The 24,600-nt window shown below is 40.6% G+C and overlaps 1 protein-coding gene across 1 annotated transcript in view; it reads right to left on the reverse strand.

Moving 5' to 3' along the window:
* FMN2 (formin 2) overlaps window positions 1-24,600 on the reverse strand; it is a 371,607-nt gene that overhangs the window by 101,862 nt on the left and 245,145 nt on the right. Inside the window, 1 exon segment of the mRNA XM_045983452.1 lies at window positions 8,966-9,058. Coding sequence (XP_045839408.1) covers window positions 8,966-9,058 — 93 coding nt within the window.

The raw sequence follows: 24,600 nt of genomic DNA on the forward strand, positions 1-24,600 counted from the left end.
TTTGACTTCTTCTTTACCAATTTGGATGCCTTTAATTTCTTTTTGTTGTCTGATTGCTGAGGCTAGGACTTCTAATACTATGTTGAATAGCAGTGGTGATAATGGACATCCCTGCCGTGTTCCTGACCTTAATGGAAAAGCTTTCAGTTTTTCTCCATTGAGAATGATATTTGCGGTGGGTTTTTCATAGATGGCTTTGATAATATTGAGGTATGTGCCCTCTATCCCTACACTTTGAAGAGTTTTGATCAGGAAGGGATGCTGTACTTTGTCAAATGCTTTTTCAGCATCTATTGAGAGTATCATATGGTTCTTGTTCTTTCTTTTATTAATGTGTTCTATCACATTGATTGATTTGCGGATGTTGAACCAACCCTGCAGCCCTGGAATAAATCCCACTTGATCGTGGTGAATAATCCTTTTAATGTACTGTTGAATCCTATTGGCTAGTATTTTGGCGAGAATTTTTGCGTCTGTGTTCATCAAGGATATTGGTCTGTGGAACCAATCACTTTTTAAAAACAACTTAGCCTTGTGTAGGAGACTGAAGATTCATATGCTCTATGACCCAGCGAACCTTTGCTCTCCTGGGTCTGTCCCATAAAAGAGAGTACGCGTGTATGTCATGAGTCGTGAAAACAAATGTGCATATAAGCATTTTTTGGTACTGGTTAAAAAGGGGAAAGAAGAGGAGAGATAAATGGCGGTGTGGTATATTCCTACAACAGAGTCAGTATCCATGAAATAAAGCCATATGCATAAACGCGGGAGATCTCAAGAACAGTGCTCCGTGGAGAATAACACAAGTCACAAAAGAAAATGCGTGTAATTCTCCTTATGCAGTTTGTAAGTTTATACAACTAAATAATAAATTGGTGACAATTTATACTTCTGACAAAGCTACAAACAGAAATTGTGCAAATGATAAATAGAAAATTCCAAGATAGCGGTGATGACCGAAGAGGACAAAGGCATGAGACTGAGAGAGGTAAACAGAAGAGATGAATACATTAATCAGGTTCTATTCCTTGAGGGGGATGTACCTGGCTGCTCATTCTAATTCTTTAGATCTCACATAGGTTATAATACATACATACATATATGTGTACATTCTATAAATCATACCCTGATTTATGTCACAGGTACACAACATATAAATGCCTTCCACTCACACAATTAATCTTCTCTATTCATGAATTCTGTATTTGTGAATTTGCCTACTCACTAAAATTGATTTTAATTCCAAAATCGATACCTGTAGCGCCCCAGTAGGTCTCCATGGGCACAGGCGGCACAGTGGACAGCTTGAGTCCCCTGACACATGCATTCCCAGTGAAGGTGGGACAAGGCCCCGCTCTGGCTTATTTCAGCTCTCATATTGTAAGGAAGTGTTCTTTTCTTAGTCTCTGGTGATTTTTTTTTTTTTTTAATTTTCCTGAGTTTTTTTTTTTTTGGTGTTACTCTTATCTTTTTAAAATGGCCATCAAGTATCATGCCACAGTGCTGTCTAGTGCTCACTCTTTTTTTTTTTTAAGATTTTATTTATTTATTTGACAGACAGAAATCACAGGTAGGCAGAGAGGCAGGCAGAGAGAGAGGAGGAAGCAGGCTCCCTGCTGAGCAGAAAGCCCGATGCGGGGCTCGATCCCAGGACCCTGAGATCACGACCTGAGCCGAAGGCAGAGGCTTTAACCCACTGAGCCACCCAGGCACCCCTCTAGTGTTCACTCTTAAGCACAAAAAGTTTCTGACGTGCCTTACAGAGAGAGTGCATGTGTTAGATACACTTGGTTCTGGTAGTTCATGGGCTCGCCGGTTGCTGGTTCAGTGGCTCAGTGGTTTAAGCCACTGCCCTCGGCTCAGGTCATGATCCCAGGTTCCTGGGATCGAGTCCCACATCGGGCTCTCTGCTCGGCAGGGAGCCTGCTTCCCTCTCACACTCTGCTTGTCTCTCTGCCTACTTGTGATCTCTCTCTCTGTCAAATAAATAAATAAATAATCTTTAAAAAAAATAATGAATCAACAATGAATATTCAATAAGATGACTTCAAACACGAACACACACAAACTTTAAAAAAAAAAAGCCTACTTGATAAAAAAAAACATGAACACACACAAACTTAAAAAAATAAAGTCTTTTTATTTTCATTTTTTAAGATTTTATTTATTTATTTGTCAGAGATCACAAGTCGGCAGAGAGGCAGGCAGAGAGAGAGGAAGGGAAGCAGGCTCCCAGGACCCTGGGATCATAACCTGAGCCAAAGGCAGAGGCTTTAACCCACTGAGCCCACCAAAGTGCCCCAATAAAGTCTTTTTAATTAAAAAAAAAAAAATGAACACACGTAAAACAATGGTGCTTATTGGCTGACTGATGAAAACGAGACCAAGTGTACCCAGAGCCATGAAGAAAATGAACCTTGTATTTGCTCCCAGGAGCAATGGTTCCATGTCAATTAATTCGGTATGGTGGCAACTTTATAAAACATCCTTAATAGCAAATAATGAATAATAAAATAAATTTATATTAAGTGACTATAAAGTCATTCATAAAAATTTCATATATAAAAGTCATATATAAAAATTTATATATAAATGACTATATAAAATATATAAAATAAATATATATTAAATGACTATAAAGCACATAAAATTATAATTTACATGCATGTATTTATATGCTATGTCTATTGCATATAAAATATAAAATACTCATAAATATAAGATATTTTGCAATAAAAATGAAAAGGGGACAAAAAGAACATCCAAAGGAAGCACCCTCTAGAAAACACGTATAAATGCAAAGATATATGTACATATGCACACTTATATGCTTATATATGCACAAATTACCTCTGGAAGGACAGAGCTGAAACATGACATCGGCTAAAATAGAGGAAAGTAGTAGGAAGAAGACTTACATTTTCATTACACACCTAATTTTATAACACAGCCATGCATAATTAAAAAGCGCTTCTTGCATTCAGTCACTAAAAAATGAACAATGAGGCCAAAGTCCCTGTTTTGGACAACGACCCGGGGCATGTCACAATGACAGGAAACGTAAGAAGGTATAGGACCTGAGGAGCCTGACTGGATAGACAAAGCCAACCCTCCATCCATTCATCTGCAAAATAAACGTTTCTTTGGAGTCTGCTGTGTACGGAGTGACGAGCGCACAGGATGGAACGTATTACGGAGATGTTCAGTACAATGGGAGCACCCGAGCAGGAATATGCAGGAGGCTGTTGTGAGCCCATCTCATATGGAACCAATTCCCACCACTCCTCGGAGGCTCTTTGATCATTTCGCATCCACAAGACAGAATGAATGACTGTGGCCGGTGGAAATCTAACCCTCAGATAGAAATGGTGCTCTAGACTGTTTCCTTTTCACAAGAATCATCCCAAAGGCATGCCTCTTCCGTGTTGAGAGTAACAGGAGGGGCACAACAGAATCACCGTTTATCAGGATCTCAGGGGCAAGAGCTTTGTCTCTCTGGGGCAACGAGTCAGCATGTACAGGGCATGAACACAGAAAGGTTGGCTCCTTCCAGTCCAACTTTTGAGTTTAAAAATTGCGTATCTTGCATGTGATTTCTTTTGCATTATGGTTTCTACCACGTGACGTTACACAACTGACTTATCCACTACCCCCTGGAGTCCTTAATGATACTTTAACAATTTTTTAATTAAAATAAAATGTAGGTAAGGCTTCTTATGGGAGGTCTTGGTTTCAACACGACTTTGCCATCTCTTGTATGATTTTAGTCAAGTATTGAGACATTGGAGTTTTGTTTTCTTACTGGAAAATGGGGATAACACTGGTTGCTTAAGACTATCCTGATGAATTACAAAACTGAAATCACATGGAGTATAAAATGGCTTCAGTTAATTCTTCAGCACAGCAGAATTGGCATTAACGCTTAACATTATTATTACTGCCGCTACAAAAGTAAAAAGTGGTGTGCTTAAGAGAAAAACTGCATCTTTTTTTACTTTAAAGGATCAACGAAAGATGTCAAAAAATCAGCTGCGGGGCGCCTGGGTGGCTCAGTGGGTTAAGCCTCTGTTATCGGCTCAGGTCATGATCCGGTCCTGGGATCGAGCCCCACATCGGGCTCCCTGCTCAGCAGGGAGTCTGCTTCCCCCTCCCCTCTGCCTGACTCTGCCTACTTGTGATGTCTCTCTCTGTGTCAAATAAATAAATAAAATCTCTAAAAAAAAAAAAAAAAAATCAGACACATCTTTTCTTTCTATCATCATTAAAAAAAGTTCTCATTATATTTTCAGGGACTGAAATAAACACACCACCAAATACGTTCATCCTGAATATGGAGTATTGTTTACTGGGCACCATGGACACCATTTCCAGGAGAAGATCCTTCTGGCAGACTTCTGTCTTTGGTACAGTTAATGTCATTGCTTTCCTTGTCTCTTCATTCGCAATCACAGAACCACCAATACTAAAGATTATATATTGAGAGCTGAGGTTTCACCACCCTTGTCATGATAAGCACATGATTCCGGATTCATCACCTTCTTGATTCTGTTATTCCTCTAGTTCAGCTACAACTTACTGTGCTTCCTTTAAGGAAGAAATGTTTCGGGAAGGGGGCGGGGTGGAGCTATGGAGAGTTGCTAGTGAAAATAGCATTAGCCATTTCTGATTTTTAAAATCACAGGAAGAACTTTACTTCATTTACTAGCATGGAGGGGAACTACCTTTTAATTTGCCATTCACCCAAAAAAACAATTGAGCTGAGTTTTGAAATATATACTTACCAAAGAATGTCGCATGAGTAAAAAGACTACGGAGGCCAACAACATAGAACTACACTCCTATTTTCTTCCCGGCAACCTCCCCACGCACAGACACCTATAGAAGGCGATCCACTGGATCTCCGGGACTTTTAGCTCAGAAATATGGATTTCATATGCACGCTTTGTCCATAGTACAACTTGTATCCAAAAGGAAGGAAGAAAAATGAAAAGGAAGGAGCGTACTGAATTCTGAGAGAAATATTAGAGTAGCATGAGGTTCTCTGGTTGTCTCATTTATCTTTTTCTTCTTCCCTCTTGTTTTCTGTTACTTAAACAATAAGAGGCACCAAAGAAAATTGAACCAAAATGGTAGATAAAATCTGGTAAGTGCCTGGTGATTATGAAGTAGTTTTCTTCAGAAAAGAGCCAATGCATAAAATCATCACATGTGTTGGTATAAATTAGAGATAAGCTAAATTATAATAACTTTGATTCGACAGTCGTCTAACACTGATGCACGTTACAATATCCAGCAATAACTTTTAAAATTGTTGCAGGGTTATGCCCTTCTTGTTTCCTCGCTTGAACATTAAAAGCTCAGAAAACTGGTTTCTGTCTGTGCCAATCCAAGAAAAATGTTCCTCCAGTAACTACTCTGATCCCTCCCTCCTTTCTGGATCTCTAATTCTGGCTTCCATCACAATGGCCTCTCTCGATTTTCTTTCAACCTAATTCACCACCAACACCTGTTGTGGCTTCTTCTGCTCCTCCTATAAATGTATCCTCCTCAAGAATTCTATCCCTGTGTCTGATCTTCTTATCCTTGTAGACAATCACATCCATTCAATAATCACCTTGCTTAGGATGCCCAATCCTCCATTTGCGCTCTTGGCCACATCTCAGGCATACAACCACCGGCTCGAAGGTCATGCTTCCACTTATGGTCATCCTACCCATTCAAACTTTTTCCCGTATTTATATTCTCTATCCTAGTGATTAACACCAGCACTCCCCAGCCACGCAAACCTGAAATCCGGACACCTACGCATCACCTCTGTGTTGACTTGGTCACCAAGAACTTCCTCTTCTACATTACTTCTACATTACTGTTGTCCCTTCAACATGTCCTCTCTTCAGCACTATCCCTATGTCCTTAGAACAAGATCTCCTCATTTCTCTGGCCATCTGCCCTCACAATCTAACAGTAGTCTCCTGCCTCCACGTCTGACCTGTTTCCACGGAGTCCCTCCCGCTTGCTGTCAGTGTTAGCTCTCCTACGTCTTCAAACCTCTACTCCCTACGGATTCGGGACGAAGACCGAGTTCCCGAGCCAGGCTTGTAGATGTGGTGGTGGGGAGGTGTGGGGGCTTCTGTATGACATCATCGGATTTCTCACCCCAGGAGAAAATGAGGTCATCATCAGAGCAAGGAGGAAGCAGAAGAAAAAGACTGTGGAAGTTTGAGAGAAGCCCAGAGGAACAAATTTCAGAAATGGCGAGATAACCAAATTTGCAAGGACCATCTTGTGAAGTGCTGACTAGAAATGAGTTTTAACAACAGGTCTGTGGTCAGGACTTTCAAGTGATACCGGTTGGCGTTAAGGACCCTCCCGCCTTCAAAAAAGTTGAGCTGCTCTGGTGTAAATATGGAGAAAGCAAAGAGATGGGCTTAATGAGGGTTGTTGGGCGTTGTTGGGTGGTCAAGACCACGCGTACAACACGCTACATGCTGCTCTATGTATAGGGATGGTCAGGAACCCAACAAGGCAGCTTTCTTCATGGAGGTTACATTGTAGAGGCACGAATACACAATAGAACTGCAGAGAGCAGTAAGTGTTCTAAAGAGTACAGTGCTGGGTGGAGATCATAGCACTATTCAAGAATATTACTTATTGGTGTTAATATTACTGAGTACTTTGATTCTCCTGAAGATGGAACAGAGCCGGCACCATTACAACTGATGAATGCCTTGCAGGGGTGGGACTCGGTTCTGTAAATCTGCCTCCTTCAGAGCAGGGGTGAGGACATTCCCAAGAAAGAGATGTTTGAGCCCAGACCATAAAATCTTGGCTTAAGAAGAACTGGGAAGCCAGGGGGTACCAAAGTGCGTGAATCAGTGGATCGCAGGGCTAGATAAAACCCACAGGCTGTTAGCGTGTGTTCCACAGACCACACAATGGCTGAGTGATGAGGATAAGAGATGTTTCTATGATGTTGTGAGAGCTAACGCAATAAGCATGTTTGGCCAGTATTTGGCATAGTCTCTTGAATGTCTGGAGAGAGATTTTAGATTTTGAAATGTGGCATATTTAAAAATACTTTGATGGGATTTTTTAAAAAAGACTTAAATGGGATATATAAAAACATTAATATACGCAGGCAAGGTAATTGGAGCACAGAGGTTAACGTAAGAATACTATTTTATTACTGAGGAAAGCCTAATTATGAGCAAAGATTTGGCGTATATTATTTGTGCTAAGGTAGAATGCACTTTTCAGAGTATAAACCTAATTGCAGAACTTAGTCCTGATAACTAGAAGGATTATGGGACCAAGAAAAATGGCTACATTCATAAAATCTTTATCTTAAGAGAAATATTTTGAAATCCATTGTTTTCACTACGTGTCATTGATTATAGGCTTATAAGCACTCATGTTTAAAGCTGGACCCTTTTCTCCACATTTTGACATAACTCATCTATATAAAATGTTCCAAAGAATTTGCTATTGTCATTGTCTGTCTTCTGGGTAACGTACTTTCTTATTCACTGCTATAACTCAGTACTCAAAAGGATGTCTGAGCAGATCAGGGGTATTGATTTTTTTTTTTGCAATGAACAGGTAATCCGAACACTTGAGTAGGACAGAGATAAAATAAAAAAGGTATCTAAAAGCGCTAGAAGAGCCGTGAAGACAGACTCATTCGCTCTTTACTGAGTTAACGAATTAAGGACTCCTTTATCCCATAAGCAAAAAGAGTATCTCATCCTCTACTTAAACTGTTCTCCCAAATCGCATGTTCTTGATCCTAAAACCCCGATGAATGAAGAAAGCAAGATTCATTTTTATTCATCATTAAGAATATAGTGACCTTACAGCGTCCTCTAATATGTAGTCAACTACAGGACTCTGATTTTATCCCAAAGACTATTTAGGAATTACTAAGTAGATTTTCCACTCGAAAATCTGGACCTGGGAATTTAGAAATGACTATCACTTTGATTTATGAATCTGACCAAAGTTCTGTTTCAATCTTCATGATTCTCTTAAGTGATTAAATAGTATTTTCCCATCTGAGAAAAAAAATCTATGTTTAACATTTAATCGAATTCCACTGGGACTAGAATTCATTGTAAATCATCATTAATGACACGTCAACAATCTATAAAAACTGTAGCCTGATAAACAGAGGACGGAGCCAGTCTTCAGAGGGCTGCTTGGCCTCGGTCTCAAGCCATGTCAGCCTCTAGGAGGATTCCTGACAGCAAGAACTTTCTCAGAGCATGGCGCCACACAAATCCGATCTTGAGAGAAGACGTAAGATTTCCCAGCAGAAATGTTTTGAGTAGCGAATGCTTTGATATGCTTTGATATCATTGTAAGTTGCAGTGTGTTAAAATAGCAGGACATTTTTAAAAGACATTTTCTCCTTTCAAAATTTCTTTTCTTTAATATTTTCTGAAATTTTTCATCCCTGCTTCTGTCATGGGAGGAGTCAATAAGACAATATTTATTACGTTTTTAAGTTTTCTGAAAGAAGGTACTAAATATCTAGAGGTATTTATACATCCTACAAAAAATACAATGTAATGTTTTGAAGATCTGGAAAACATCAATGTACTTTGTTTTCTGGCCCAGTGTTTGGACAAACAATATAGATACCAAGTTGAACTGAAGTCATGTGCTTCAAGTTTTAACTGAGCTTATCTAATAATCCGCTCACAAAAAGCATAAAATTCTAACATCTTTATAAACAGTACTATTAATGTCCTGTCATTAAAGATCAATACTAATGAGAATTATCTATAATAGGGTGTTTATCAAATTGCTAGCCTCTCACAGCTGTTTGACTCATGATTAAACATAATTTATTTCTCTGTTATATCAAAATAATCCCCTTTAAACCACTGCATATTTTAAAAAATGCCTTCTACCTACCTTTTGGCTGAAAAAGAAGGGAAACGCGACATGTCTTTTTGGAACTTACCTTGAATGATAAATTGTTCCATGTTTTCTTTGAAGGGCTGGATGTGCTCTTTTGAGGACACCTGGAATACTTTCCCCGCCTCCACTTCACAGGCTGAAATCGGAGGAAGACACTGTTTAGAATGTCACAGTATTAATGGAGCATTAAAACAATTTTTAAAACACATTAGTTAGTGTGAAAAATCCGTTAGCCACGCTAATTGATATACATTCTATACATGTTTTGGAAATATCCAAATACAGACATAAGAAGCCGAGGATCGAGGCTTCACTTTGGGGGAACTGCAAGAAGTTCTTAAGAATCCACAATCCAAGTTTGGTCACTGCCAAACTGCAAACGTAAGAGGGTCCCTGAAGTGCTGAGCCCCACTCAGCCTCATCTGTAGAATGGGCACATCACTGGTGTCTGCCTCTCGGGGCTGTCCTGAGGATCAAATCAGTTAATAGATACAAAGTGTTCAAATGGCGCCTGGCAGACAGTCTCAAGCAAGGTGTCAGTACTTCCTATCATCATCATCCTTGGTTACTATCACTGACTTCTAACACAGGTTTGTCCCTGATGAAAGTCCTCATTTACGAGAAATGACAAATAACAATTGTGGTGCTGATGTTCATTAGAAATCAGTAGTTACAGAACATCTAGTACACGGCAGATACTTTTAACCTATTAGCTAACTTCATCTTCAGAATAAGTTAGTTAGTGAACATGGACATTATCCCATTTTATATGTGAGGAAATCAAGGCTCAGGGTACTTATTTGCTGAGGGGTCCACAGATGATAAGCAGCAGACCCATAAATGAAATCCCGATCTGACTTGACAGCTTATTTTCTATGACCACGTCATCATAAATGACTTAGGAGACTATAGGGCCAACAAGGGTTAATTAAGAAGGACTTCTAAGAAAATTTCTGGAGAAATTCTTGCCATGATGGTGATACTGGCAAAAACCTCAAAATTAAAAAAGCATATATATGAAAGACAAAACTTAAGACAGATAAATGTCTGAATCAGGAATTACAATTCTTTTTTTTTTTTTTAAGATTTTATTTATTTATTTGAAAGACAGAAATCACAAGTAGGCGGAGAGGCAGGCAGAGATAGAGGAGGAAGCAGGCTTCCTGCTGAGCAGAGAGCCCGATGCGGGGCTCGAGCCCAGGACCCTGGGATCATGACCTGAGCCGAAGGCAGAGGCTTTAACCCACTGAGCCACCCAGGCGCCCCGGGAATTACAATTCTTAAGGCAAGGTTGCCAATTCATTCCCCAAGGAGACTTTGATATTGCACTCTTTAAAATATTTCCTTTCTCTTATTAAAACAGTTTTCTTTATTAGCTTATCTAAGCAGGAGAATAAGGGCGGGGGGGTGTCCTGTTAGCACCCATTCTTCCCATCAAATGTAAGGACAATTAGGCCCAGTAAGAATTAAGACCAGCTGGACACATGTGGGGCTCTCTCTGTCCACGTTCCCCAGCACTCCCCACTCGGCCAGAGCAGCGTCTCGCCAGCTCATGACTGGCCAACCCACTGTCCTTGTCCAGTATCTTGTATCTTTCGAATCATACTTAAACTTCCATGCAGATCAACATTTTCAAGTAGAACTCATCACAGCCTTCTCTAGGCTTGCTGCCTCCCTTATTTACTCTCCTGTTGGTGGTACCATGACCTGATACCAAGGCAGGAGAGTTACCGACTTCCTCTCCTTATCCCAATATCCTGTTTGTTTACCTCCTAAATGCCTCTGGAATCTGCCTGTCCTCTCCATTCCTGCGTTATGCTGGTACAAATGCCTTCATTGTTCTTCACTGGGCTACCCTGAAAGTCTCTTAACTTAACCCACCAGCAGTCTTACACAGATCCATGCTCCTTCTCGTAGCTTCAGAGGAATGGGTCAAGACGACGTGGGGCTGAGTGTGTAAATATGTGTGCACACAGTGGCTATTACTCCGCCATAAAAAATACATTCTTGCTATTTGTAACAACATGCTTGGACCTAGATGGGACTACGCTAAGTGAAATAATACAGAGAAAGACAAATACCACAGGATTTTACTTAGATGTGGAATTAAAATGAACACATGAACAAAAACAGACTCTCAAATACGGAGAACAAACTGATCGTTGTCAGAGGAAAGGCTGGGTGGGGCGACAGGCGAAATAGGTGAATTAAGAGATACCATCTTCCAGTTACACAGTAACTAAGACACTGGGATACAGGGTACAGCATAGGACATATAGTCAATAATACTGTACTAACGTCATGTGGTGACAGATCGTAACTACGCTTACCACGATGAGCACTGAGCCGTGTAGAGAACTGTTGATTCACTGTATTGTACACCCGAAACCAATATAACGCTGTATGTCACCCTGTCCTCAGGGCTTGCCTTCTATGAAACCATACAGTCTTTAATGATTTTCCAATTCCAACAAGAAATGTAAAATACTAGTAGTCTCGTGTCTAATGGCTGATGCCAACATTTAAAAAAAAAAAGGGTGGGGGGATCTGGTTTTCTACTTGGTCTGAGTTTCAAAACTTAAAAGCCTGAGGCAAGGAAGATTTATATTTTGACACTAGTCACAATTGTTTCATCCGCCATTTTTTACTAGAAAATGAAGGTAATAACGGTCTTTGTCTTCATGACACAACACTCTGTCCAGAGGTCTAGCGAGCTATAAAAAGACCCTCAGAGGGGTGCCTGGGTAGTTCAGTGGATTAAGCTGCTGCCTTCGGCTCAGGTCATGATCTCAGGGTCCTGGGATCGAGCCCCGCATCAGGCTCTCTGCTCCGCGGGGAGCCTGCTTCCTCCTCTCTCTCTGCCTGCCTCTCTGCCTATTTGTGATCTCTCTGTCAAATAAATAAATAAAATCTTTAAAAAAAAAAAAAAGACCCTCAGACTAGGCACTTGCAGAAGTTAATCTGATGGATCTGGTGACCCAAGGAGGAGTTCACTAGTGAGGAAAGCAGAGTGAGAGCAAAACGGTCTATAGCAAAGTCTTCCAAAATGCGCCAACATTTCTCTAGGTCTTCATATGTATTCAGTAACTTTGGAACAACAGAATCTGTAACAGCGAAGGAAGAAGTAAAATACCTAAAATGTTAAAAAATTGAGGGAAAGTTATATTTTTAAAAGATATTTATTTGACAGACAGAGATCACAAGTAGACAGAGAGGCAGGCAGAGAGAGAGAGGGAAGCAGGCTCCCCGCTGAGCAGAGAGCCTGACGTGGGGCTCGATCCCAGGACCCTGAGATCATGACCTGATCTGAAGTCAGAGGCCCAACCCACTGAGCCACCCAGGCACCCCAGAAAGTTTTATTTTAATTTTCACTTGATTTTATAAATGTCCCTGGCCTATTCATATGAACTTACTATTTTTTTATACAAATCTCAGCAAGAACTGTTTTCATTTCTTCTCTTTGCACCTTCATTTATAGTAGATTTTCATGTACGCAGTAAGAACTAAGTAGAGTTTTAGCTCTCGATGCTCTCTAAAGTCATTTCCTGACAATCTCATCTCATTTACTGTCTTCCTTCCAGAAGGCCACAGAAAAATGCTTGTACCTCAGTGTTTCCAGTCATTTCTATTCATTTCCCTACCAGGACACTTCTTCCTTACTGAGCTGTTCTAATTGCTGGAATTTTCGACTACATATTGTGCAGAAATCTCTATGGTTTATCTCCTGTGGAATGATACATCTGGAGTTTGCTTTAAAACACTCCAGATATGGGGCACCTGGGTAGTCCTGACGGTCAAGTGTCCAACTCTTGATTTAGACTCAGGTTATGATCTCGGTGTTGTGAGATTGAGCCCCACGGGGGGCTCTGTACTGGGAGTGGAGCCTCCTTGAGATTCTCTCCCTCCATATCCCCTCAATAAAACATAAAAAATAAAATAAAATACTCCAGATATATTTCCATAATTACTTATGTAATTTAAAATATCAATTAAAAAAATACTTCAAGTATACAGTGAGCTAGAGAAATTCCATTCTCTGAGGACCCTGCTCTCCTACCATTCTCCATTTACTCACATCCCCTATTAAGCAATAGGCATCCAACCATTATCTGTGGAATGAATACACAAACGAATTAGACCCTCCTGATTTTTTCTTAATTTTCAAAATGTTGTATCTATCCCAATTTCTCCACACCCTACATATACTATTCACCCATCTGATACACTCTGACCCCCCAGAACCAATTGCTGAACTTATCCATCCCAAGTTCCAACTATCACCCCAAGCCAAGAGGGTCAATCTCCCCTTGAACTTCGTACTTCCGTGCTCTGTACAACATGAGTGAATGAGAGAAGATAAAAACAACTCTTTGGATAAGAGATCTGGATTCAAGCCTAGTTCTACCAGTAACCATGCGACCTTGGGCTCGCTCCTTGAATTACCCGAGCCTCAACCAGAGACTGGGATGATGAAGATGTTGCACTTGGGTGCTGAGATCTGAACTGCTGAAAAACTTCACAAAACGAAATAAAAATAAAAACATAGCTATTAATGATATTATTTCATGCCTTTTATTTGTTTATGCATCTTTGTCTCTGATTTACTTTTATTTTGTATCCCCTGAAGTCAAGGATTGTCCCATTCTCCTCTGTGTGCTTAGCGTTTCCAAGACTGAGGAAGCACTAAAACTGTGTGTGAGAAAAGCCCTTTCAACAATGTCAGTAATTATGACTTTCCTTAATCTGGATATTAATTCTCCAGTTGTGGCTCATTTGAAATATCACACAAGTCTTATGCAAAACATACAAAAACCCAATTCAAATTTCCAAAGCTCTTCATGGTGATACACAACCTGTATTTGTAGGTAACTGTCGTTTTACTTAGTCACCATACTGAGAAGGAAGAGACTGCTGGATAAGTATAAAAATAAAATGTCAAATTGTAGAGTTTACATAGACTTATATAGAGATAATTCTTATATACATCTAATATATTCAATAATGCATGTTCAATGTGATAAGGACTAAGGAAATTTCTTTTTTTTTTTTTTTAAGATTTATTTGAGAGACAGAGAGAGCGTGTGGGGGGATGAGGGGCAGAGGGAGAGAGAGAATCTCAGGCAGACTCCCCGTTAAGCACGGAGCCCAACACGGGGCTCAATCCCATGACCCTGAGATCATGACCTGAGCCGAAATCAAGAGTTGACTGCTTAAACAACTGAGCCACCCAGTGGCCTTAGAAATAAGGAAATATCTTTGTAAGACTGGACCCCATCCTTCTCTTAACTGTAGTACATGGTGGTGTATAAGATCATCCTGATTATTACCTACCATCTTCAAAATGCATATGTGACTATGTAAACTTAAAAAAAAACAAACCCCACAGCAAGGGCTATAATCTTACAAACTTGAAGAGTCACTTGGAAACATTAAAAACCTAAAACAATAGAGTTCCTGGAAAATCTGCATAAGGGTCAAATCCAAATTTAAAGAAACATTTGTTAAAGGATGTTGGTATAACTGAGCAATTCCAATCAGGTTGGCTTTTTGTCTGATTTAAAGGCCTTCCTAATCCCAAATGATTTCGTATTGGGCTAAAGAGCTCATACTAGCAAGCATGAATTGGGCCTCCAAATGCAAAGAAACATCCAGCCAGAGGACTGGAAGAGCAAAAATCTCTCAGATATTTTGACCAGAAATTGGTTCCAAATCATCAGTGCCATCCACAGACTGGCGTGTTTGGGGACACAGCAAACACCATCTTATCACTGTACATTGTACACCACTCTAAAATGAACCATGATCATGAGCACTCTTTTTTTTTTTTTTTTAAAGGAACTGGACTATTCCAGCTGTGACTTATACAAGTCTCCAAGTTCAGTGTTCATCAGTTCAGAGTCACTGCTTTTCTGTGAGCGTCCAGAAGGTCACTGGAGAATAAACCTGCTTTATTATAAACCTGCTTCAGCGAGTCTGGATGCAGCCGCATAACAGACAGAAAGGAAAAGAAACAGTTGATTACTCAGAAGTTTTTGCTTCTAACACCAAGTTTTCTCCCAGGTAAGCCTGGCTTGTACATTATGCCAAATTTAATTTCTGGAAACAGAAGTCATTCTAGCTACCTAAAGCAGATCAACACAGCCAATAATATGCTCACAAATTATTTGTAAAAGCAGAAAAATTGGGCTCTGCATTTGATTTTCAGGAACGGCTCCCAGAACAAACCGAACAACTGGCCCTCCAGGTGAGCTATTGTCAATGCTAGTCTGGATCTCAGCTGAATGTTGGTTTTTTTTTTTCCTTAAAGATTTTATCTATTCATTTGACAGAGAGAGACACAGCGAGAGAGGGAACACAAGCAGGGGGAGTGGGAGAGTTGGAGAAACAGGCTTCCCGCTGAGCAGGGAGCCCAACGTGGGGCTCGATCCCAGGACCCTGGGATCATGACCTGAGCCGAAGGCAGATGCTTAACAACTGAGCCACCCAGGCGCCCCTGAATGTTGGCTTTAGACTCAAACCTCAGCTGCTAAATATGCGCCATTGAAAAAACTGTCACCCTATGCTGTGCCTCTCAGCACTCGTGGAGCTGGTGACTGAGGACAGTCATACTGCTGGGTTGAAATCCATCCTCTCCGTATCACTGCTTGAAAATGGGGGGGCACCCAAAAAAGCGAAATAAAACCAAACAAAAACCCAAAGGAGAGAATGAAAATAGAAGCAGCAAAAAGCTCTTCGCCACATCTCTTGAGTACGTGCATTGACCAAAGCCAAATCATACGCAGACACAGAAGAAAGCACAGGTTCAAGAAACATTTTAGGGAAAAACAGCAAAGCCTGGCGACTGACTACTCTGCAAGTAAGCCACCCCTCCACGAAGAGAAACTTGAAAACCAACTGGAGGGCCTTTACAGAATCTCCCTGCCAATGTGCCCATCTCCTTGGAGATACTTGGAGAAAAGTAAACTCCAAGGACAAGACTCGCAGGAGAAGTCCACGTGGCGATTCTAACGTGAGCTGAGGTGGGAGGTAAGCTCGGGGGAGGACGGATGCCATCCAGCTTTGCAGCTCGGGCACTCTGCGGAGGGACGATGCAGGAGGAAGAGCAGCTTTCAGAGGGAAAGAAAAGAATGTGGTTGCAAACTTTCTGCATTTTCAGATGCCAGAGGAGCATCCACGAATGGTTTCCCCCAAGTGCTTGGGGGTGTGAGTCTGCAGATCGGAGCGACAACGGAAACACGGAATGAGATCACACGACAAAGGTTTAAGTGAGAAGACTGGCCAAGGCGCCTCCCTGGGGTACACCTACTCTGCTGCAGAAACAGGGAAAGAGGAGGCCATGAAGAGAGAGGAAGCAGAACAGTCAGACTTCAGAAGGAGAACCGGCCGTGAGTGGGCTCAGGGAAGCTGACGGGCTAGTGACCTACACACAGCCAGTCAAACGCAACAGAGATGGCAAACGGGATAAAGGTTGGAACAAATGTCCAAGTCGGTTTGGCAAAGAGTGATAACAGATCCGGTGGTGCTAGAGACAGAAGGTGCGCTAAGAGGGAGGGAAGCAAGGGAAGTAATGAATCAAAGAGCCCAGAACAGACCAGGAATGTCAACATCCTGGCCTATTAGCACAAGTGCCCAAGAAAACCTGTGCAGCCAAGGTGCGCCATGGGCCGTGGGAAGAATGATGAATAAACACACACAAATTCTTGATAACTTCTGAATAATGTTCAAAATACCCTTGTCCTGCCAACAGTGGACCCACAGATTCAGCTGCCCACTAAGAGAAGTATAATATGCATGTATCTATCCTAAATATGGGTTTCCGAAAAATCTCATCCCTAAAGTTAAAGGTCTGCGGATTCATGTCAAAGTAGTCCTTTATCCTATAAATAAAAGAGGACAGGGACAACACACACACACACACACACACACACACCACAGTACCTTAGTTGGACACAGCAGACTTAGCGTGCTAGCCAGTGGAATAAATGAAGGTCGCTTGGAGCTCATCAGTCTCTATCTCAAAACAAAACTCAACAGAACTGAATGATTTCTTTAACAGGTGTTTCACAGGTGCCGTCTTCCACTGAGGGATTTTGGAAGTGAACATGGTTTTAAATTGAAATGAATGAAAGCACAATACAGGTCGCTTTGCTCCTTATGTAAGCATTCCTATAAGAGGGATTATCCATTTTTTTTGTCCGTTCACACCCACCAGCCATTGTTTTCAAACACGAGGCACTTCCATGGACAAATACAGTCTACACATTGCAAAAAGACAGACATACTAGCTGTGACCTTCAAAAAGGTAGATAGTCTCCCTGTGCCCCAGGTTCTTTCACCTGTAATATGAGGGACAGTAACAGCATGTACTTCATTGTGGAGACCAAGGGATTTTATGTGGATAAGATACAAGGGAACCTGCCTCATGCATTGTAAGACTCATAGGTTTGCTATAGTTACCGTGACTCTGTTAGAACCACCACACACCACAGTGACGCGAGGAAACTGAACCAGTCATCTCTAAGTCTCGAGCACTGAAGGTCGTGCTTCAGACTATGACTGTGACATTTCTCTAAGGACAACCTAGAATGAGTCTCATATAGATCATATTTACTGGTAGTTATTAATCGCTGGCCTATCTCACACTTGATTGAGACAGACCTAAAAACCACTGAAGACACACTCTGTGTTGAGACTGTAGGTGACCCTCGCTAGAATTGATGACTCCCTCCCGCCCCCCCCAGGTCCCTCTGACACCACTTGTTATGCTCTTCAATTTACCTATGTGTTCAGAAATTGGAGGGACTGTAACTCAGTCTGCTAGTCACTGTTTCCATAAGTCTCCACCTGTCAGGAGCAAGTTCTCCAAGTTGGGTACTGATGGGTCTAAGCATGAACACGGGACCAATTGTGAGTGTACGAAGTTGGCTCTACACTTTCTTTTCACAGGTGGCCTTGGGAAACATGACAGCTTAATGTTTTCTTATCAGAAGCAATACAATGGTCATTTAGATCATTTAAATGGATTCACTCCAGTGATAAGGGGATTCAAAGTCAAACTGAAACAATTCTAAATTCCTTATTTACCTACTTGCTGTATATGGAAAACAGCATCATTTTATGTAACAAAACTCCACAAGTTTGTACTCTGTGGGCCTTAGGAGGAGACATTGGTGTTGATTCCTCCTGATACCAAAATGTCTTAACATCTCCAAGAGATGAAGTCATGAAAATTATACACCATATAGTTATTCTGAGTCTCCCCACCTGCGTGTGAACATTTCTAGTGACGAGGGGCTCTCCACTTTTGAGATCGGCTCTTCCAATGTTTTGGTTCTCATCTGGAGATGAGAACTGAATTTCTGCCTCTGGCTTCACATACGGACCTTAGGTCTTTTCCACTGGTACAACACACGGGGAATCTAATCTAAGGGTAGCAAGTTTTATCTCAAATATCAACTCTGGTTGTGTAGTAGGGGGCACCTGGAGCATGTTCTTCAAAAGGATTTTGAAGAGTCAAATCTCTAACTCAACAGAAAATACACCTTTAAACAGATGTTTGTGGACTACTACACCTCCGTCAGAAAGGATGAATACCCAACTTTTGTATCAGCATGGACGCTACTGGAGGAGATTATGCTGAATGAACTGAGTCAAGCAGAGGAAGTCATTTATCATATGGTTTCACTTACTTGAGGAGCATAAGGAATAACACAGAAGACATCGGGTGAAGGAGAGCAGAAGTGAGGGGGCGGAAATCGGAGGGGGAGATGAACCATGAGAGACTGTAGACTCTGAGAAACAATATGAGTGTTCTGGAGAGGAGGGGGGGTGGGGGGTTGGGTGAGCCTGGTGGTGGGGATTAAGGAGGGCACGGATTGCATGGAGCACTGGGTGTGGTGCATAAACAATGAATCTTGGAACACTGGAAAACTAAACTAAAATAAAATAAAATACATGTTTGTTACAGACTCAAAGGAGGTAATCGGGATAACCTTTTGTCTATTTGAAAACAACTCAGTCTACCTTCATTTCAACCTTAAAATACCATTGCCTCTACTTGAGTCCCCATAGTCTGAAAAACAAAGATTGGGCTAGAATTCTAAAACAACTGGTCTCCACTCAGACATTCAGAGAGTCTGTTTGGGTGAGGAGCAGGAACACATGTATGCAATCCTGCAAACATTGACAAAACAACTCTCAAGACTACGGAAGGGTGAGAGATCTTTTAGCAGCCTCCCTTCTACCCCATGCTAATGCACACATGGGCACAAATAATTTAAAAAACAATGTCATAACAACATCCCACATAAAACACAGACAGACCCCGTTCCGTCTCTTAGGACTAAAACAAATGATGCAATATTTCTGTTGTGATTTTTCCAAAATGATTAGAGTGCCTTTTTATTTGGGCGAGGTTTGATGTTTTAAAAATATATCCCCCCGTTGTCTGAATATTTATTTTTGTTAACATGGTTGACAACGCAAAAAGACTCAACCTTATGAATCACAACACATCCTAGAGGTGGAGATTTGCTTTGATTTAACTTCAGAAGACTACAGGCGCCCTTTTAAAACAATACATTTTGCCACAGTTTTTCCCTTAGAGGTTAGATACAAAAGATATTCACACACTTCTTCCATTAATTTAGATGATACATCACTTATGCTATGAAAATAAAGTGAAAAGAAGGCCTTTATGTAGTCAAGAATGATCTGTTTATTACCAGATCACTGTGTGTCTTCTAAATTTCTGAACCACCAGTGAACCAGCCAAAGGAAAGGTCTTAGGGAATTTTGACATTCAACGACAAACCTCCAAAAATAAATCCGTGCATAAATCAAACGTAATCTTTCGAAATCAAACTTCTTTTGGAATACACGAATGTGATAAATGATGACATGCTGACATTACTGAAGACGATTTTCTGCTAAAAAAAATAAGCGTGACTATTTCTAGCTGTTCTCCTTTTCCAAATCATGTCCTATTTCATAGGGACAAACTTTTGATTTCTGAGACTGAATATTACGACCAGCTCAGAAGGTTTCACAGAAAAAGGAAGCAAACTGTACAGATCTGCGGCAAAAACAGCACCGAGACTCTAGGCGCAGGGATACGAGTCTTCCCTTAACCTCTCCTCATCCACACTCATTAATCGCTCATGAAACGTTAAAGACCAAATCGACTTAAAATGGAATTGAAGTTATATCAAAATCTGTTTAAGAGAAACGTATACAAAAGAACGGCAAGCTTCAGCTCATAAATAAAGAAGAATGGGGCCAGAAACTCCAACAGACACTAGAATTCTTGGGTAAGATTCTGCTGAGAAATAAGATATTTACATACTCTCCAAGACTCACCTCACAAATTACTTGCTAGTTAGTTAAAAAAAAACAAAAACCAAAAACAAACCAACAAAAAACCCATATAACTTCATGGTGGAGGAACAAGCAGACACTCCCTAAAGCAAAGCAACCAAAATGATGCATCAGCGTTCACTGGTCGGAGTATGCTGACCTCAGGGGCCTGCGGAAGGGACGCGTACGGCTCCTGCAGACAAATCCAGTGCAGGAGAGGTCTACAAAAGAAGCTCTTTAAATACGGTAGGGTTAAGAAAGACAAAGACAGAAGAATTGCACTATATTACATAAGCCCGAGGAGACACGAAAATTAAATGCAGCGCGTGATCTAGGGATTGGCAAGAGTTCTAAAGAACACTTCTGAACATGGTCCATGCAGTATTATCATAATAGCAATTTCCAGTGTTAAATTTCCTGATTTTGATGATTACACTGTGTACACAAAAAAGGATGCCCAAATACTTAGCCTATATACACTAAAGTATTTAGGGGTAAAGAAGCAAGTTATCTCTGACTTGCTGGTGTCTGGTGCGAAAGAGCAAACGCACAGGTCTAGATATGGCGGACAGGAGGGAGGGAAAGACCAGAAATAAACAACTGATGGTCTAGGGAAACAAGAGCCAGGCATTCCATGTGCTTGCTTGCAACTACTCTGTACGTTTGATTTATATCAAATAGAAAGTTACAAACAAACAACAACAAAGAATAACAACATGTCCCAGTTTGTTTAACTTGGACTTTTTTTCTAAAGACTCCTAACCAAAGGACCCGGTACTAGAGGGCATCCACACAACTTCTCCTATGGAATGTTAAGAACAGTCAAGTACACCTCCCGGATAGTGGAAAGCTTGGATTTCTTCCACATCTGGCTCCAGTTTCAGAGTGGGCAGGCTCTATGGCACAGGTACGATGTCTCTTCAGCTGATGGGCTGACTGGCACTGCGGGGTGACGGGGAACACACTCGTAATGGTTACCAGGCAGATTTTTAAAGACGACTTACAAGCTCTACTCTTCCAAATAAGTGAAAATATTCAACTTTCCCAAGATGGTTGCAAAAGGTTATTACTTCATAGTCTTACACCACATTGAAGACGACAGATGCGGCACCTTACAATAAAATAATAAAAGCATCCTTACCGCAAACGAACCTGCTTATAATATTTGACATATGGTTCTAGAATTCTTCAAATGCATACATCTTTAACCATAATATTTTCAAGAATTAGCAAGTTGCTCAAATATTTAGGATGTGTGCAAATGCATTTTTTTTCCTAAATTTTCTTTGTTTAAAAAATACTTTATTTGAGAGAAAGAGCGCATGTGCGTGCACACACACACACGTACACATACACACACACACACACACACACACACACACACACACACAAGCTAGCAGGAGGGGCAAAGGGGAGGGAGAAGCAGGCTCCCATCTGAGCCTGACCTGGAGCTTGATCCCAGGACCCTAAGATCATGACCTGAGGGAAAGGCAGACACCCAACCAATGAGCCACCCAGGTGCCCCGCAAATGAATTCTTTAACATTAAATATTACAAGCATTACAATGTCTTGAGTATAAAAGTGATTTACATAAAACATAAAGTATTATATAACATACCATAATATACTGCATATACGAACTTAAAGCAAAGCCTCTGACCTTTTCTACGGATACAGTAAAATCACAGGACTTGGCAATAATGTCTATTGAAGGCAGAAGTGACTGTCACAGAAGTTGATACACTGTCTTCATAATACTGGCCAGATGCCTGGTTTCATATCGGCTGCTCCACCAGACCCATCATTAGATGATGACTTGAGGTATAATTGTAGGCACCTCTGACTGGCCTAGAAATCTCAGTCTCCTTGAGAGTCCCTGGGGTAACCAGGGACAGTAGTACTGTCGCTGTGATCGCCACTATTTCCAATTCCGATGCTGGAACTGGAGCTGAGTAACTGACATGGCAGGTGTTCAATGACACAAAGGAATTCAGTAAATGTCCCAGGCAGTCAAGCTGCAGTGAGTGACGTCCGTCAACTAAAACAGATGCCATTAGGGCTATTATCTGCATCTGGAATGGTGTCCTGCTACCAGGCTCCACTGTGGTGGTAGAATAGTTTACAATTTTAAATTTAAAATTTAATCAATTTTATCATTATTAATTTAATATATTTTATATGACAATTATATATACATTATATAAATTTATAAATATATAAGAATGTTATTTATATTTATTATTTTATATGATATACCTCTATATTTATTAATGAATACAATATGAAATATAGACATATAAATTACAATTAAACATATTTTATTAATATAAATTAATTAATCCAATAGAAATCAATAAATGATTAATTAATTAAAATTAAAAATTTTAAAAATAAAGATAAACCATAATGTCCCCAAGGAGTAAAATGCTTAACTGGTGTGTCTGTTTTCAAGATCCAAAGCAACATTTTGTCCAGTGATTAAGGAATCAAATTTCAAGACAGACCACCTACAAATGGAAATGTTTTCTAGTTTGGGCTTACAAACATAAAATTAGCAAAAGGTATTTAAAGCAAAGTGAACTGCTGGGGCTCAAATGTCTTGTCGGTTTGAGTTTCCTAGACTCACAGAACGAAGAGAGGACGAGGTACGTAAAGAACCATACAAGGGAAGCATATAAGCAGGAGTAGAGAACAGAAGAAAAGCTGAGAAAATTATGAAATATTTGAAATGCAGAGTGAGTTATTAAAATGCTTAACAATGTACCAGCTAGTCTCTCATTCAAAGGAACAGTAAGTGTTAGAAAGGAATGGAATGAAGTTAAAGATTTCTTAGGGGATTTATAGGTTTTAAGTTTGGGAAAGTAGTGAAATCTACTGAACATATCCCAACAGCAAAACGTTACAAAACAGCGAGAGAGAGAGTCGTAACTCTGGTTTAAGTATTTTAAACTATTCTAAGAATTCAAAGCAATTTATCAATACAGTTGTAATCATCTCTAACATTCCCTGTTGGTTAAGAAGGAAATCGTATGGAAAATTATACTCAGGACTCTTGCCAACCTTATGGACTGATAACCAGTATCTCCAGGTACCCTTTGATATTCAATTCCGGTAGACGAAGAAATGTAAAGTATTTCTATAAAATAGAGAAGCAGCACATTAGAACACGAGCCCAGGATTTGGAAGTGGGAGGACTAGATCTGAACTGGGTTTTTTAAAAACATTTTTTATTAAAATTCAGTTAATTAACACGTAACGCATTATTAGTTTCAGAGGTAGAGCTCGGTGATTCATCAGTCTTATAGAACACCCAGTGCTCATTATATCATATGCCCTCTGTAATGACCATCATCCAGTTACCCCATCCCCCGACCTCTCTACTCTCCAGCAACTCTCCGTTTGTTTCTGATGATTAAGAGTCTCTTAAGGTTTGCCGCCCTCCCTGGTTTCATCTTGTTTTTTTTCCTCTCTTCCCCTATCATCCTCTGTTCTGTTTCTCAGATTCCAGGTACCAGTGAAATCATATAATTGTCTTTCTCTGATTGACTTATTTCAACTGTTCTTGCCCCAACCATTACCTGAGAGACCTCGGACAAGTTCCCGAGTCCTGCCAACCTTAGTTATCTCACCTGCAACACGGAGGTGGCAACCGTCCCATCCAGCGGTTCAGCGCAAGGGTTAGCGTACGTGGGGGCACGGTGCCTGTAGTACTGCCTCACTACACGCTAACTTACTCTGTTTTTATTTTAGATGTTCTTGATAAATTACGCGGTGTACCAGAAGTCGTGAGTTTCGAAAGACACACATATAAAGTTGTACACTCTGTGACACGGAAGTAAAGAGCACATGTAGCACAGAATTGTGGCAGAGGCCTGTGAAGAATGACCCACAGATCAGGGGGTTAACTGAGTGAACAAGTCAACTCCTGTCAGAACCAAACAAGACGCGGGGTATTTCTAACCATAATGTGCTACTCAAAGAGGCACAGCGCCTTCCTAGTGTACTAGACGTTGGGTCAGAATCGTCTATCCATCCTCTGTTCTGATTTTTGTCTTCTCTGAGTTTTGGAAATGGATATAACCACCTGTGTGAGTGTCTACAAATCAGCAAAGAAAGATTACCCAGGGAAGTGGGAAGACAGCCTAAAGAAATGCCAGCGGCAGAAGAGAGCAGTGTGTCTTAAGGATCTCTAAAAAATAGAAATCTCCTCTTATTTTTAGCTTTGAGAGCCATGAGGGAGACTTGTAGGACCACCTTAGACGAACATAAATAGATTAATTAAAATAAATACTAAAATAAGTAAACAGTGTGACAGCCGTTAA

The sequence above is a fragment of the Meles meles genome, chromosome 17 (genome assembly GCF_922984935.1).
Source record: "Meles meles chromosome 17, mMelMel3.1 paternal haplotype, whole genome shotgun sequence".
NCBI classification, from domain to species: Eukaryota; Metazoa; Chordata; class Mammalia; order Carnivora; family Mustelidae; genus Meles; species Meles meles.